The 18,385-nt window shown below is 38.2% G+C and overlaps 1 protein-coding gene across 1 annotated transcript in view; it reads left to right on the top strand.

Annotated features, from left to right (window-relative positions):
* The window catches only part of LOC111864726 (unconventional myosin-Va), a 113,778-nt gene that overhangs the window by 41,805 nt on the left and 53,588 nt on the right, over positions 1 to 18,385 (top strand). Inside the window, exons 2-7 of the mRNA XM_023852212.2 lie at positions 4,924 to 5,028; positions 5,202 to 5,370; positions 7,681 to 7,825; positions 9,994 to 10,150; positions 14,639 to 14,858; positions 15,790 to 16,031. Coding sequence (XP_023707980.1) covers positions 4,924 to 5,028; positions 5,202 to 5,370; positions 7,681 to 7,825; positions 9,994 to 10,150; positions 14,639 to 14,858; positions 15,790 to 16,031 — 1,038 coding nt within the window. The remainder of the gene's footprint in view (positions 1 to 4,923; positions 5,029 to 5,201; positions 5,371 to 7,680; positions 7,826 to 9,993; positions 10,151 to 14,638; positions 14,859 to 15,789; positions 16,032 to 18,385) is intronic.

Here is an 18,385-nt window from a genome sequence, read left to right as displayed (position 1 = left end):
TTTTAATATTGCATAATTTTATGTATAGTGATGTAAGACTGTAAATTTAACACATGTTTTTTAATCTATTATAATGATTATAAGCTGTACACATATATTTATAATTGTATTGTACTATATTAACTGTGTGACTGGTTCTATATATATGTATATAGATTTATATAATATACAATAAATGAATGAATGAATGATTGAATGAATTAATGTGAAGTGGCTGTCTGAATATTTTCATTCTCAATGCCAGGTGTACAGGGACTTTTGACTCACTCTGCGTATACGTAGTTCAGACAAATCGAGTTCTTTGCAATTTGATGTTCTCATGGCAGTAAAGGTTTATGTTGTGGTCCTCTGAGTTATGTTGCAATCTGCCCGGTAGATGGTTACCAATGTTTTGGTGTAACATGCTGTCTCTCAGTGTAGTGGTAATGGATACAGTATGTTGCTCTGAAGTACTGGAAATCACTTGCAAGACCGGGTGGTGCAATAGTCCAGAGGACAACAACGATTTTTGTTTATTGCTTTATACAGTGAAATCTATTGACATTGGAACCTGTATTAAGTAGAAACCTTTGTTTATTGAAAAAATTTCTGTCTTTTGAATACAGAGAGAAAACCGTTTTGAAATTACCGCAAATAAAACGGAACAGTTTAATGAGAAATTGGTCAAAATGGACAGAATAATTGTGTTTCTTACTCATATAATTTTGTCATTAAAATAAAACAAACTCCGTGGCCTGTTGTCCGCAAGCAAACTATACCGACCGAGCGACCGCCGCGGTTTTTGCCAAACGGTTTCCTACGGCCGTTAATCTCGGTTTCCAAGACCGGAGCCGTTGTTTCCTTGAAATAGCTCCACAGTTATAGTCACGAGGCTGAATGGGCCCGTTCCAAACCCACTACTTCTCAGAAAATCCGATAGCGCCGGCAATCGAAACCGGGACCTCTGGATCTGTAAACAGGAACTCTGACCACTAGACCACAGAAGTGGACATCCGTTTTGCAGATACAAAAGAATGAGCGATTTTGGACAAGATATGTATGGAATAAGTTAAAGGCAAATAAGATGAGAAAGGGAGGAAAATAAGCCGTAAAGTGTGTACTGCTCAGCACACATGTGGCATGTGTCACAGTTCTGGATGTCTGTGCCATTATTATCTCTCATTTTTAAGAATACCGTTTGTTTTTCTCACAAGCTTTAACATTTACAGAAAGTATATTGGGCATAAAGTGCATTCTTCACTTTTCTCTGACAACTTTTTTTTTAACATTTTTCAGTCAGATTAGTATTTAGCAAGTTACACATAAAATATGCTCAGAAATGTATATGTCTTTATGTAAAGTATCACTTTAATCAGTTGTTATAGAATATATGAACAAAGCTACTGAACATTCAAGTTTCAAGAAAATCATTTCCATGGTTCTTGATTCGTAATGTCCGAATGCACAGACAGACATGGTGAAGCTAATAGATGCATTTCTTTAAAACTTTTCATTTAGAATAATTCAAAAAGTTTGTCTGTTTCAATTCTGTTATGAACTAGGGTCTGTTTTACTATGCTTGTAAGCTAGACACTCATACACTATTAAACCACAACCATCCTCCTTAGCACTGATATTATTCCCTCCAGTTACTTGTTATCTAGGAGTTTGTGTCTGAGATGCCTGGTGTGGTGGTGAATAACCTCCCAGACCCAAATGCTGTAAGGTAAGGTAGTGATGCATATTGAGAAAATGTAATCATGTTGTCAGCATCCATGTGGAAAATTAACATCACAGTAAATCTCCTCCTTGCCTTATATCATACTGACAAGAAGCAAAGAGTACACAGACAGACTGTTTATAATGGCTAGCACTCCTGTTGTTCTCTTTGCCTTTAAATTACTTATATTTATTTAAATTTTTAAACAGTACATGTTCATGAGGGGCTTGTTGCAGACTTTACACAGACAAGCACACCCTGAAGTACTAGAGCCCATGTGTCTTAATTTAGTGTCAGGTTTATTGTATGACACCTTGTAATTTGTTAATGAATATTGACTCTCAGGCTAACTTTTCTGTGATGCATACTTTGTGATGAAGTGCTTCCACACCCTTGCCAATTCATTATTCTCTGAATATGAGACAAAATAATCAGAGCAATGGAATATATATTTTTAAACAAACCAAAGAACAAATGCAGTAATTCTTCTATGAGACACTATACAACCTATGGAGTTGACAGTATATTATTAATGAAATCAGGAAACAGAGTGGTTCATACATCCTTATATTTGGCACTACATAATTCTTGCAGTTGAGAAGGCTTTGCTGAATAAAGCAATAAACAGTTTAAGCCATGCTTTTATCTACTGCTGTATAAACTGTGCAGTTGAGAAAGCTCTGTTAAGAGAATTGATAAAGAAGCAAAATCATACTTTTGGATACTATGTAAACTGTGTAGATGAAAAATCATTCATAAATAAACTGAGAGAAATTACGTTGTTTGTCCTGCATCCCCTTTTGTCATCTTGTTCAGATTAGTAAAAACTTTTGCAACAAAAATTTAAAATATTGTCGTGTGTAGGGGTGCACATGACTTATAGGCATGATCTGGATTGGATTTATTAAAACCTTATACACACAACTCGGGAACTACAGGCAACAGAGTGCTATTGCTGATCTACACGTTTTATGGAATACCGTTACACACACACTAGGGTTCTCAGTCTTCACTAGCTGTATCCTGGCAATGGATTTATGACAGCCTCACTGTCACTTCAAATCACACATGAAGTCATCTTTTCACTGCCTAATTCCTTTCTTGCCATTATTCTGCAACTGCAAACTCAATTCAATTCCTCTGCTCCCAAGCTCATATCCTGGTGGGTTGGCATCTCAAAACTTGACCCGATTCTTCTCACCTGAACTATTCTTTATAACCACTTTGCATGGACCACGCAGGAAACACAGCCTTTCAAAACTTGACCCGATTCTTCTCACCTGAACTATTCTTTATAACCACTTTGCATGGACCATGCAGGAAACAGCCTCTGTACTGTTGGGAAGGCCTGTTTACAGTGCTGTTGCATACCAATGGAAGTTACTTGATTGTTGGTTGCATATTCTTTACCACAGGAATGTGTTTACAAAGTCGTTGCCTAGCAGTAAACATCTATTCTGACCTTACTATTCCGACATTGGGTTGTCATGTCACAATATGTCATAGTGTGGCTAATGCTGAACCTGTGATTCAGTTTTGAATAGGTAGTATATAAGTTAATAATAAGAAGTGTAAATAGAATGTAGCCACTTTACAGCACATACATGTAAACTAAGAATATAGTAATTAACACTCATACAGCGGTGAGGAACGTTCAAATAGGATTGTGCATTGCAGTGAAATAATTAATTGTGTAACCGAGAACACCAGAAGATGACCTGCTATGGGTCGAAACATGTAGTGTGAATAAACATTGGTTGCATTGATGGCTGAATGTGTAATTAATTATATAATCTATGAATTTATATATCAATGTGAGCCAGTATAGTTCAAGCAAGTGCATGCTTTTTATTTAAACATCTTTACTTTAAATCAGTTCTAAAGGCTTTTTTTAGCTGGTTATTTAATGACACTGTCTGTATCAAGACTGTATAGCAGATGCCATCTTCTGTGATGTGGCACCATGTAGATCTTGTGTGGTTCGCCCAAGATCTACATGGCATCACATCACAGAAGATGGCATTCTTCATAGTCACAGCCATGAAAACCTCAGATCTTAGAAGACTGTATAGTATTGGATAATAGGAGGATTAATGAATGTGGAACAGTTGGTGAAGTGAGAATTGGTGGGGGAAACCAAATTACTCAGAGAAAACCCACTCAAAATCTCTATGTCCACCATATATCCCACGTGACCTGACCTGGGATCAAGCCAGAGTTGCCATTGTGGAAGCCGATAACTAACAGCAGGAGCTGTGGCATTGCTTCTGAAGCGTTCTGACAGTTCTGTATGACACTTCACACTACTGAGTTTCTGAAATATGCACATCGTCTAGTACTGCAAAAGTATTCTTTTGGAATACAAGATGTCAGACAATTAAAAAAATTGAGTAATCACAAGTTATTTACTCTAATTAATCTCTTTTATTTGCCTTTGATTGTATATCTTATCACCAAGCATGCATTGTAACATTTGAATATTTAAGGAATAATGTGTATTATATTCCATGTACCAAGCAGTAAACAATATGCAGCACAGTTGTGTCATGTTTGTTGTATTTGTGATTTACTTAATGATGGTTTCAGTAGCTCAGATTGCATAGTGTTGATCAAAGTACTCTGTCTAAAACATCTTTGAAAGTATGGCAGTATCAAGTATTGATGCTGATTGTTACATTGTCATCAGGAAGTCACTAGATTCTATTCTTAGAATACAGTGGTACCTCAAACTGCCATACTGGAGGACTCATTGAACACACAGGACTTTCTCTTATAAGGTTATCTACTCATCTACTCGAGGTATGAGCATACCTCAGAGGTAGAATGCTTAACAAATAAGGAATTGAAAAGAATGTGCGAGGAATCACTTGTATCCTTATTTGAGTATTATCTCAGCATTTACTTGGAGAGGCTGAGGAAAACAGTAAAAGACTCCAGTCAGGATGGGATGTCTCTGAGCTGTGATTTGAAGTGATGACCTCCCAAACACAAAACATGAGTGTTAATAAATGACTTCAACATTTGGTACAGTCATGTCATAACATTCCTGTTACTGCTGCTTATTGATGGCCGGAAGTAGTGATGATTCATTGAACGGTAGTGTTGAGAATGAGTTCTGTGATATTTGGGAAGCAAAATTACAGCTGCTTATATGGGGATGTGTTGCTTGATTTTCTTTCAGTTTCTGTGTTTATTAATAAGAGATTGTTTCTGGTATTTTTCAGGGTGCTCGGGTATGGATCCGACATCCTGACAAAGTATGGGAAGGGGCTGAGGTTGTCGGAGACTACACAGGAGGATCAATGAAAGTCAAATCAGAAGATGGAACTGTAAGTTGAGTCAGAATCAGAGCAGTGCTTCATTCTTGACTGTCAGTAGGCAATATTTCATATTACTGACATCCATGTGTTATAAAGATGATTATGAGAAATAATCAAAATAAGTTTTCTGAAAGGGTCAATTTGATAAGCTACATTGTTCACTGCCTTAATATGTTTAATAGGTACATGATCTCAAGGTAAAATCAGACAATGACCTGCCACCTCTACGAAACCCTGACATCCTGATAGGGGAGAATGATCTCACATCATTGTCATACCTCCATGAACCGGCTGTTCTCTATAATTTACAAGTTCGATTCTGCAGACAGAGTGCTATATACACATACTGTGGTAAGTTGAATTTGGGTGATGTAATATAATTTTCTTACAGTGGAATATATTTGACACTCTTTTTGTCCTTTTTGACCTCATTCCAGTATTACACTTGGACTTAGATTCCAAAAATTTTAAACAACTTTTAGACTGATGGATTCTGTAACTGCTTCCAGAATATAGACAGTATTAAGAATGTAATGGCCTTTATTACATTTTTTAATTATAAAGCCCCAAAAGATAAGGGTAAAGTTCTTGCTGTACGTAATTAAGCACCACACTGTGAAGTCTTATGGGAGGATGGTGGTACAGGTTCCTGGACCTTAATGTTGACGCTTGACGGAGGTGAATGGTCAGCTTCATACCCCAGCTGCTTAGTCCCAAAGAAAGAGTTCTGGTGCCCATTATATAGGAGGCTGTGTGGGCCCCAGAACCAGATTCAAATATGTGGAGGAGAGACCAGTCTCTTGTTCTGCCTGAAATTGAACACTGATTCATCTGTCCTCCAGTTCGTAATCTAGTTGCTATATCGACTGAGCTATTATGCCTTCTTAAAAAGTCATAGCTGAAAAGTTGGCAAGCTGCTCATTATATGAGCTGTGAGATTTATCTTCAAGGGACAGTACAGAGGTAACACAATTATGATATTCTAAGAGAGGGCACGCAGTAGCATAGTTGGTTGAGGCACTATGTTACATGCTGGAAGGACACAGGTTCAATTCCTGATGAGGTCATTGGATTTTTCAATTGAACTAAACTTTCCAGCTGTTCTATTGCCCTGGGATCAACACAGCCTCTAACAGAAATGAATACCAGGAACCTTCCTGGGGGTAAAGGGCGGCCGGTGCACAAGGCTGACAGCCTTACCGCCATTTGTGAGATGATTGCCTAGAAAACGTTGCATCCTCAACATCTCACAATGTTATGGGCCTCCATGGCCTGTTAACAAGGATAGCGTTATGATATTATAAGAATTTACCTTTCAGGAAAGCAAGTTTGAAAATCAGTGCATCCCAAAACCACTTTTTTTCTTTCTTTTATTTCTAGTGGGGTGGGACTAAGTCCCTTGTACTGCGGCCACTTCTGGCCTATTGTACCAGCCCCAGATGACAGGTGAGGGTGATTGTGGAGCAATTGGTGGAATGAAGATTGGCAGGGGAAACCGAAGTACTAGGAGAAAACCTGCCCCAGTGCCTCTTTGTCCACCACAAATCCCACTTGGCCAGACCCGGGATCGAACCTGGGTCGCCACGGTGGGAAGCCAGCGACTAACCGCTTGAGCTATTGCATATCCCGAAACCACTAATAATATTCATTATTTAACACTGTTATATCATTGTTAAATTACTCATGAAAAAAGAATTACCCTGGCTGTATCTGTACTGCTCTTTGAACAAGTCATATTCAAGACAGACTAGTGATCAGTATGTTAGCATGTGTCACAAGCACGCACTATACATGTATTACATTTTATGACATGCCATATTCCCAGCAGATGGTTAGGGTTTTATATTAGGTTTATTTTAATTTTTTATCTATATTCCCAAGTTTGCTACTCTCAGTATCAGTGGTGTTTATTGTAATGAAGGCTGTGTCTGATGCTTTTAATGTACCTGCTGTAGTGATATTGTATCTTGTTGCACATTAAAGTTCAGTCTCTGTATTGAAAAAAAAGGGCTTCTCAGAACTCAGGCAGTGAAGGTAGCCTGGTAACAGATGAAGCACTTGTAAATGTTGTGAACTCATGTAGATTGTAAAGGGTTCTGATGATGGTGTATAACACTCAGGATTACTCGGTTTTTGGACTTTTTCCATCATCTGGTATCCTAAAAGATACAGAAGAGCACAACATTTCTAAAGCAGCTTGTTAACTCTCTAAGAGACCCAACAGAATAGGTGTCTCCCACCCCTCACCTGAGGATGGTAACAGATCCAGTTTCTGATACAGTGTGTTCTTCAGTGTCTTATAGAATAGCAGATAATGGGCAAAGCCCAAGAGCCCAGTAATCCTGAGGATTTTGAGTGCAGTTTAACAGTCTTCTATCATGGAATCAGAAATATGTGACAGCCCCTCTTCTTTTCCCTGCACTCTGTGTCTTGGTGTGGATTGTGTCATGTACAATTAATGTCTACTTGACATTCACAAAATAGAACCACTTAGCCTTTTATTATACTCTTGTCAAAGTGGTACACATTTTCAAATGCTTTTTGGTCATTAATAGGTCATCAGTATAATATAAATGTGGTTGGTTACATTTTGTGATCATATCTTTGTAGCTGCATGGTATTAGAAACTGTAACATCAAAAAAAGTCTTCTCATTGTGTAGGTATTGTATTGGTTGCCATCAATCCTTATGATGAACTGCCAATTTACGGCAGTGATACTGTTTGGGCCTACAGAGGGCAGGCCATGGGTGACCTTGACCCTCATATATTTGCTGTTGCAGAAGAAGCCTACACTAAATTGGAACGGTATGTAAGTTTTAATGGCTGTATTTTTAATTAAGGTGTCAGAGAATTAGCTTTACTGAACATAAGCATGGTTTACTGTGCCACTGGAGAAAATGATACTCTTTTCTTTGTTTTGTTTAGTTTATGGGGAGATCATTCTGAAATTAGAAAAGTGAATGATTGGTGATACTGATATTTTATGCTTGAGCTTAATGAATGTTAAATCTATTTGAATTCATAGATTATATAAGATACGCTTGATAGTATGATATTAAATTTACATTTCATATGTACACACACCCCAGGGTAGTATTTGATTGTAACTAAAATGGCTGTATTGTGTTAAATTTGTGTCCGAAAGCTGTATATCACTTGTAGAGATTGCAGCATGAAGAAAAGCAGAAATGAAATGAATTAGTCACTTCTACTCATAGAAGGTAGAAATTCTTATGTAGTGCCATAACTTCCTACTTGAAGTGTTATGGTAGTTTTGTATTGGCACTTTGTGGAAGAATTCAGCCACTCATTGAGGGACCCACATGTCCAGTTAGTATGCCCATACAAGTAGGTTTTGGTATAACATTCTGTATCTGTGTACAGGGAAGTGAAAGCTGGTAATCCATTTTCTCAATATACATTCATTTCTGCACCCAAAATGATGATTAGTTTCCTTAATTTTTATAAAATAATTTACATCCATTGAACAGTACATTGTATGGAAGTTTTGTACTATCGTCTGTTATCACATGTATTTGTAATGTGAGAATTGGATGGAGGCGATAACTCTCTAGTAACCCAGTTAAAGGTGGTGGTAGTTTAACTGTGATTGTCTAGTGATGTGAGTCATATGATTAACCAAGCATATTTGCTTCCTATTTAACATGTCTGATTCACAATGTGGAGCCCAGGTTCTGTCCTTGTGGTGGCCGGTTTTCCTGACCTTGCAGTTCTTATACATTTCTTGCATGAAACATAGCTATTAGGGAGATGCCATGCATATCGATACATGCTCTTTGGGAATGGATTCTGAACTCTATCTAATTTTAATATCTTACATTAATTTAAATTATGTTTAAAGAATAAATTGTATTTTCACATTCAGTGGTGAATTTTTGCATTTTTCTTGAAATCCTAAAATTATTCATCACATTAAAATTGTTTTATGCAAAAGTCATATAATGCCATGATGTGACTTGTTTAAGGAATACTATTCTTCCTGTTTGTTGCTTGCTTGTTTGCTTCCTTGATTTAGTTCCTCCCTGAAGGAAGCAGTATGTCCTATGAAATGTCTATAAACCTCTACCAGACTACACGGCGTCATAAGCCAGAAGATAGTAGTGATCTTTATCACCACCATGACAACCTCAAATTATACACAGAACTTAAATTGTACCATGTTTTGTATGATGGTGAAACTTTGCCTGAGTGAAGAATGTAGATTGTCAGTTTGAGAAGGTCTTGAAAATATTTGAACTCAAGAGAGAGTCAGTAAAAAAGGTGTGGAAAATGATGTAATTATGAACTTCGTATTTTTTGTTCCTCAAATTATGTCATTAGAGTGATGAAATGAAGAATGTTGAGAAGCATGGTGCATGTGAAATACAGCATTATAGTCAGGAAACCCAAAAACCACTAACCACAAACCAGAAGAACCACTCAGAAGACTTATATATATGTGGGAGGGTAATACTAAAGCTAATCTTGGAGAAATAGGGTTTGGAGGTGTGGACTATGTATAGATGTCAGGCTCAAGATGTGGTCCAGTGTCAAACTTTTATGAACATGGTGTTGAACCCATGGGTTCAGTAAGAGCAAGTGGTCCCTTGACAGGCTGAGTACCTATTATCTTTTCAAGGAAGACTGTCTTCTCTGCAGGTGGTTAGGAAGTTTAAAATTACCAATTGATCAACAGATTTGGACACTGAGGATGCACCTTAAGCAGAAGTTCTTTTGATACACTTGGCTGAAACTGTTTTGGGTAGTACTGTCAGATTTTCACCCCATCATAAAGTTTATAAAGGTTATGATCATTTCTTAAAGACATATTTCACTGTATTTCAACATACAGCAAAAATATGATACTTAACTTGGTTTGAATATCTATGCAGACTATTAGAAATTAGTCTTGAAGTAATGTATTTTCATAATGTGACTTTGTTTTAATATTTTACTTCATTTTTTCATTTCAGAGAAGAGAAGGACCAATCAATTATTGTTTCAGGTGAATCAGGTGCTGGAAAGACTGTATCAGCAAAATATGCCATGAGGTACTTTGCAACTGTTGGGGGCTCATCCACAGAAACACAGGTTGAAAAGAAAGTCCTGGCTTCAAGTCCTATTATGGAGGTAAAAAGGAAACATTAATTTCCCCTCAGTATTTAATCTTTGCAATACATACTACATATGTATGTGGGGCAATCCAAAAGCTTCCGAAATTTGAATTTTGCGCGCGAATGGTTATGAGTACATCGAAATACCGCTAGGTGATCTCCTCACACATCCTTCTTGAATCAGTGTGGCAAGCGGCGTCGAGTTGAGTGGTTGTGTTTATTGTTGGTGAACGTATTTCCATTGTTGTGTTTCCATTTTGCGATGGCTGACCTGAGAGAGCAGCGTGTCTGTATAAAGTTTTGTTTCAAACTTGGGAAAACCGCTGCAGAAATGCACCAAATGTTGAAGCAAGCTTTTGGTGAAAACAGTTTAGGCAAGACACAAACTTACAACTGGTATAAGCGTTTTAAAAATGGCCGAACATCGACTGATGATGATGATCATTCGGGACGGCCGTCAACTGGCACCACACCAGAAAATGTCGTGAAAGTTAGGGATCTGACCATCCAAGACCTCTGTAACACCTTGGGACTAAGTTATGGTACATGTCAACGAATTTTGTCAGAGGAACTGAACATGAAGAGGATTGCGGTGAAGTTTGTGCCACGACTGCTGCAAAATGAACAGAAGCAGCATCGCTTGGAAGTCTGCAGGGAACTTCAGCAACAGCTTCAAGAGGATCCAAACTTTCTTTCGAAAGTTGTCACTGCTGACGAAAGTGGGGTTTATGGCTAGGACCCTGAAAGCAAGCAGCAATCGTCGCAATGGAAGAGCCCTTCTTCACCTCGGCCAAAAAAAAAAGCTCAACAGGTCAAGAGCAGCATTAAGTCCATGTTGATCTGTTTTTTTTATATTGACGGGATTGTTCATAAGGATTTCATCCCTCCTGATCAGACAGTCAATAAAGAGTTCTATCACGATGTTCTAAGGCATTTGAGGGAGGACATGAGGAGAAAACGTCCAGAGAAATGGCGCACGAACTCCACCATGACAATGCACGATCGCATACGGCTTAAATTGTGCAGGAATTTTTGGCTAAAAACAAGATGGCAGTTGTTCCCCACCCACCGTACTCGCCAGACTTAGCTCCATGCGACTTCTTTCTCTTCCCCAAGATGAAAGTCAAGTTGAAGGGGCGAAGATTTGATACAGTTGAGGAAATTGAAGCAGAAACGCAGACGGTACTAAACACCCTAACAAAGAAAGACTTCCAGGATGCATTTGAAAAGTGGCAGAAATGCTTGGATCGGTGTATGTGCTCCCAAGGGGACTACTTTGAAGGTGATGGTGCAGAATAGGATCTAGGTAAGATGTAATAGTTTTTATTAATATACTAGCTGTACCCGGCCACGCGTTGCTGTGGCTCAGTCTAATGAAATATTTCAATTCAAACGCAGATCAATCGACACAGCTCAATCCCACCACCAATTGCACTGAAAAATAAGGAAAACAGTTAAGAAAACGAAATGAAAAACAATGAAAAATAAACTATACTCACGAAATGAACGCTATGGTAAATGACACAGCCCAATTCCAATGCAATGTCACATGAAAGAATTAAATCAAAATGAAAATAAATTGAAACTGTTTATATTCGGCGGTAGCTATCCCAAGACTGAATCCTTCGGCGGTTACTTCCAAACTCTCTTCTGTATCCCTCGGCATCTGCCCCGAGACTGACTGCTTCTTGTCCAAGCTGGACTATTTGTACCTAGGCGGATGCTATACAATAAGCCTTCTGTTGTCTATCACCGGGGAAACGCTGCCAGAGTCAAATCCAAAACTCTGAGTGCAAACTCAGGATCTGTGCTGTGATTTCACTCGGAATCTCTTGTGATACTTGTGACCTTGTGATACTGAACAGTCGCCGGAGCTACACTCTCTTATACGTATAGCCAGCGTTCGGACGGGATAGGGAATACCTTATCAAAGAGTTAGTTTCATCTGTTGCTTAGGAAATGCTAGCACAGAACACCTTGTAGAAGTGTTTGGTTTCATCTGTTGTTACGCAACGGAACCTCTTATCCTCTCATCTCCGGGGAAACGTGTCTGTTGTTTCGGCAATTCTATGCAACGGCCCACTGTTATTGCGTTTCCATGGAAGTATACTTTCCGGATTCGCACGTGGCTGGGTACAGCTAGTAGGTATATAAAAACACGTGCGCATTCGAATGCAATGTTGTGTCAAAATTTCGAAGCAGTCGGTGAAGAACTTTCGGAGATTATCGAGGGCTAACAAACGAACATTTACATTTTTATTTATATAGATTTCGGGAACTTTAGGATTGCACCACGTATATTCTGCTTGCAAATAATGGTAGATTTATGAGTTCCTTCTTAATTAATTTAGTGATTTAAATTAGGAAATTGTACTTTCCTTTTAATACAGCATGTTATGGAGCAAAGGTTACGTACATGTAGATGTAGTTTTTTTGGGTAAATTTGAAACACAATAATTAGACTGTAAGAATAAAAAACAGTAATAAGGGCATGAAACGGGAAACTTGGGTCTACAAGGAAGTGTACAAGCAATACCTGACTAATCAGAATGTTAACACGGCAGCGTAAAAACCGCTGACACTGAGGAAGGGCTATGTGAAGTAGGCCATAAGCACTATGGCAGACGGAAAATGCTGAGTAGGAGGAGGCGGCATACCAAAAAGAGTCAACCCCTTCTCGATCAACAACCAATAATCAAGCCACACCGACCCAAAATCACGTCAGAGTAGGAGGACCCATATACCCGGAACCCGACGAGTCAGCGAGCAGAGGTTATATAAACCCGAGACGAATCATTTTATGATTCTATTCTATTCTATTCTATTTGAATCTATTCGATTCGATTCTATTCTTTTGTTATATTATTATTAATGTCATTATTACATTAGTATTACATTTGTGGCCATGAGTGGACGCTGGATAGTGATGGTGAGCCTCCTCTTCTTCAGCTCAAGTAAGTGAAACCATCTTCATATAGCCATGATCATTAAGTGTAACAGTGTAAAGTGTAAAGTGTAAACCCAGGAAGAGATAGGCTAGCCAGATGGTCTAGGTTCATTCAGTGATTCCAAGGCATAGAGTACCCGACAGCAGGGTGACTGGAGGTAGAAATAATGAGGCGCTGCAGGATCGTTCTCAATGTAAGACGAACCGACAATCGTCGGCACAGTGTATATAGTGTATATAACGACGCAGGTAAATAGAATAGGCTAGGGATGTGTACGAGTTTGATTCAACCCAACATATCCTCGAGTGTTACCCTCTCCCTTGTCGACTCCAGGACCTCCCAACACTCCGACGAATTACGAGTTAGGAGCTAGAACAGTGACGTAAGCCATGATAAGCTTACTGGATTTCTTGAATTAACAAGATGGTGGCAGCATACTAAACAGGGTGACAGAGCGGGATATTTCCACGTCCTCTGTCATCACTGCTTAAGAGAGATACAGTGGCAGAAACGGTGGAGGTACCTCCACGCCCCCCCTTCACGCCATAACACAGCAAATGGATGCTACATGAAACTCATACCTTCAAGGAAATATATTGTCACGTGACAAATAACTTCACGCCTTATTGGATGTAGCAAATTTTATTTCACATTCGCTCTTACAATCACACAAATTACAAGCTCAACATTACTGCCATTGGCAGTATCACAAATACTGTACTGAAATTAACTGGTGACTGACTCGTAACTAGAGAACTCGAGAACAGGTAACTGAGAACTCACTGCTGGCTAACTCGGAACTTGAGAACTGTGTCTCGTAACTAACTCGTGGGCTTGCTCGGAACTGACTGTGAATAGTCTTCACTGCCCCTTATTTAGCCTCGTTCTGGACAACACAGAAAACAGCCACGTAATAGGCACCACTGCTGTCTGGCACCGTGTTGCTATCAACGCTGTCGGGAGTTGTTTCCTGCTGTGTAGCACCGGGGGCATCCCGTGTTACGTCATTGTTGTTGACTCGCATTGCATAGCGACTAGTATGCTGGGACTTGGCTAACATCGGCTCCGCTCGGCGCATCACGGCTGGCGGGGTGGAGGGGCGTCATCCATAGCACAACACGTCACAATATTTTCATTAGAAGAACAAATAATTATTTTTCTAGTCACTTACACTCTACTCATGTTGGTAACAGAGATGATAGTGTAATTATATGTGCAACAGATGAGAAGGAAAGAGCACTTACCTTGCCAAGTCCCACCCTGATCTGTTTACCATCTCTTTTTCTAATTTTACATGTGTCTTAAGTATATTTGGGACAATGTTTATGAAATGGTATATATAGATACATAAAAGTGAGTAGAAATTCTGCTGAAATCCAAAATAACTCATTGAAGTGTAAAAGAAATGTTGAACATTTTAAAAGTATGTTTTGCGAAACAAAATCTGCTGCTTCTTGTTTGAAATTTCCATAACTGGAGGAAACTGTATATTTCTAAGGTTTAATGTTCTGGTGGCAGTATATGTTCTTAAATATGTGCATATATTTTTCCAACAGGCTATTGGAAATGCAAAGACGACACGTAATGACAACAGCTCCAGATTTGGGAAATTTATTGAAATCCACTTCAACAAGCAGTTCCATATCCAGGGTGCTAGTATGCGGACATACCTACTGGAGAAGTCCAGGGTGGTATTTCAGGCAGCTGAAGAGCGAAATTACCACATCTTCTATCAGCTCTGTGCATCTAGAGACTCACTACCAGAGCTGCACCTTCGTAAGTTATTTCATAGAACACACAGAAGAGTCTCTACCATGGACTTAAAAAATTCTTTAAGCATATAAAAGGATTTTAAAACAGGAGAACATAGATCTCAGAATAGCAGGTGTGAGCAGGCTCTACTCTTACGGACCAGTTTGAAATATGTTTGCTTAGTTTTACTTTAGTGTGCTGTAATGAAGAGTTCTTATTAGAAATTAAAAGGTGTTTCATAACCTCACATTATTATTGTGCCACTATATTTTAGTATATTATAACAAACAAAGAAATGCTTCAAATAAAACTCATAGGTATACTTCTGATTTGTCATTCAAAGTTTTACATGTTCTCTTTCTGCTCTTCTTCAGTTTTTGCTATCAGAAAGATAAATGCAAATTCATGTGTTCACTGTACTTCAGAATTATACACAAAAGTGGTATTAACAAAAGATTTCTGAAGGATGTCATGTCAAGAAATTATGGAACCATGCATTAAATGGAGCTAATGACACTAAAACAACTGAAGTTTCTGTGGGCACTGTGATATGACTGATGGTCAGAAATTAGGAGGTATGCAGGTGGAGTTAAAGTCAGGTGGTATGATGAATATTGGTTTCTTCATGTATTCTGGCAGATCAGTATCTCCATTTTCAGGGTACAAGAAATCAAATCCCCTACCCTGAAGATGGAGAAATTATATTTGTCTTAAACATTGATAACAGTCTACCAGATTACATGGCATCACATCAAAGAAGACAGGATTCCTCATAGTCATTGGCATGAGAACATGAAATCTTGAAAATGTTATGGTTTTCATGTTAATTTCCATGAAACTTTATCCTTTGGTTGCTGTGGAATACATACATGACACAATGAGACTACTACAGGCTGTCATTTCTTATAAGAAAAGAAAAATACTCTAAAAGGGATTTGATTTCTTTAATTTGTAGGTCACCAAGATGAATTTCACTATCTGAACCAAGGTGAAAACCCAATAATAGAGGGTGTTAATGATGCTGAAGCTTTTGAAGAAACTACAACAGCACTATCACTACTAGGCTTCAGCCAACGGGAGCAAGCAGATATGTTCAAGATTCTGGCAGCTATCTTGCACCTGGGAAATGTGACAATTAGAGATGCAGTTACAGAAGGAGATGGCAATGGTGGGGACAGTGAGGGCAGTGCAATTGCTGTGAGTTCAGCTTACTGTTAAGCATCCTGTTGCATTACTACATGCAACCTTGTTTACATACAATTTTCTGTCAATAATGCAACTATTTATTTCTTCATTCACCTTTTCTATCGCTGTTAACTCATGTTTCAGCACCAAACAGCCATCCTCAGGTGTCTCATTATGCTAAACCTGCTACACTGCAATGAGTATTGTCCATTCTACATGTGTGTAACTTTACATTTTGTAATTTAAATGTTACAATTGAACTGAACTGTTGTGCATTAAAATCTTACATGTACAGTTCACTCCATTTAAAACCAATTAAAATTCTTTAAAATCTTTAATTATATGAAACTCTTAATTCCACCTCATAAGGGGCATCATCCTCTTGTCTAAGCAAAATACCCTTTTTCAGTTGTTTACCTTGCAGCGGCTCACCCTTGCCATGTGCAAGCCCACTGTTATGTTTTTTCTGCAGTTTTGTCCCTTGCTAATCTGTTGTTCCCACAAGCCACGTATGGTGTTGTCTTCATGTTTGTAGAAGTTATCAGAAAGCAAATGTGAATGAAGAAATAAATAGTTGCATTATTGACAGAAAGTTTTATGTAAACAAGGATGAATTAGTGTTAAGTGCTTCTTGGGCTTTGCTATGTGTTACGCTTAGTGTTGAGCTCTTCTGGTGCCTTTCTGTGATTTCTTCTTAGTGTTAGGCATTTTGTAGGCGTCTTATACTTTGCTGTGAGTTCTGCCTTGTGTTAGCAATATTTTCATTTAGAGAATAATAGATTTGTAGTTGTATTGTATTGTATTGTACTGTATTTTATTTAATCTGTTTTGCTACATAGTAACACTTGGACAAGTCATTCAGTAATAGAAGTTAACAAAATAAATCTACAAAGTTACAATCATACTACCAACATATGTTCCAATCATAAGCAATATATAAATACGACATTTAAAAAAATATACAACTACTATATGCAGCTCATGAATGGCTATGACATCCAAACATAAGTACTTGCACCATCCACTTTTTTATTAACCTTTAAGTGCCGAAGTGCCCCATTTGTGCCAGTCATGAGTAAGGTCGTCGTGGCCAAAGTACCCCGTTTTGGCCAGTCAGGCATTTAAACTCCGCTAATGGAAGAGCGCGCACACGCCGCTAGTAGAAGCGCATGCACAGTCCTAAATATTTATTTTTAAATGTAGTAATTACCAGAGAGACTTGAGTAAAACCCTAATAGAAGAATTAAAATAATACCTAACTGAACAACAGCAAATAAAAATATACGTATGAGTTATGCCCAAACTTATCCACGATCCAGCAATTTTGTTGCAGATTCTGCAGATAGGTATGTTAAAAATATATTGTAAAATTTTATATACATACCTTTTTTTGTTGTTACCTGCTTGATGTATATATAGTTTGAAATAAAACTACAGTATTCGATTTCACTATGAACGCACACAAATCAGATCGCGCTCTGTATCTCAGCCACGATGCAGCTGTCTGTTCACTCAAATAGAAGGGGCAATAAGCTTTTGCAGCTCTAACGGAAGGTCTTAGTAACTGAAGAAGGGACCCCTCTAGCTTTCTCTTGAATAGTCACTCTTTCAATCTTCTGACCTTCAGTCAAAGATTCGAAAATCCGAAGAGTGTAAGCAGTGCTAGCAGAAGACCAAATGATTTTATTGCTTCCATCTGTTTCATGACACCAGGGACTGCTAAAATTTGTCAAGTGTTACAAACAGAAATGAATTTATAATGCAGAACAACTCTGTGAAGAACTGGGAAACCATTTGCAGTACGCATCAAAATTAAAACACAAAAAATTGAAAATAGAGTATAACACTTTGTATTAAAAATTTCAAATCTTCCGTTATAATATGCGACACTATATTCTTTTCTGATATAAACAAAGTTAATTCTATCCATTTATCATAAAAATTGAGCTAGATACAGCATTTTTAAACACAACGCTTAAAATTGATTAACCCCTCAAGTGTGTGCGACGCACCATTTGCGTCCGCTCAGTTACATGCATATAGCATGCATTTATGCGGGGGTATTTAAATCCCTCCCGGTGCTTTATTTTCACAAGCATTGAAGGTTTTGTGCAGACATTTACCTAAATATTTTTAAATAACGAACTCACTACTTGAAAAATTCCAAAAAATTATATTATATTTACAATTGTTTACAGTTCATTATTATAAATGTCTATATAAATTTTGTCAAGCTATTTCTTTTTCCCAGCTCTCCATATCCGGTGTGTAGTGGTTGACCTTGGTGTGGTATTGCTCAAAACAAGGGTCTAGGCAGAGAGACGGTGTCCCTGGGCAGTTTTTACACCTGTATCCGGTTTCTTTTC

This window comes from Cryptotermes secundus, unplaced genomic scaffold (assembly GCF_002891405.2).
Source record: "Cryptotermes secundus unplaced genomic scaffold, Csec_1.0 scaffold522, whole genome shotgun sequence".
Lineage (NCBI taxonomy): Eukaryota > Metazoa > Arthropoda > Insecta > Blattodea > Kalotermitidae > Cryptotermes > Cryptotermes secundus.
This window is presented reverse-complemented; position numbering and strand designations above follow the sequence as displayed.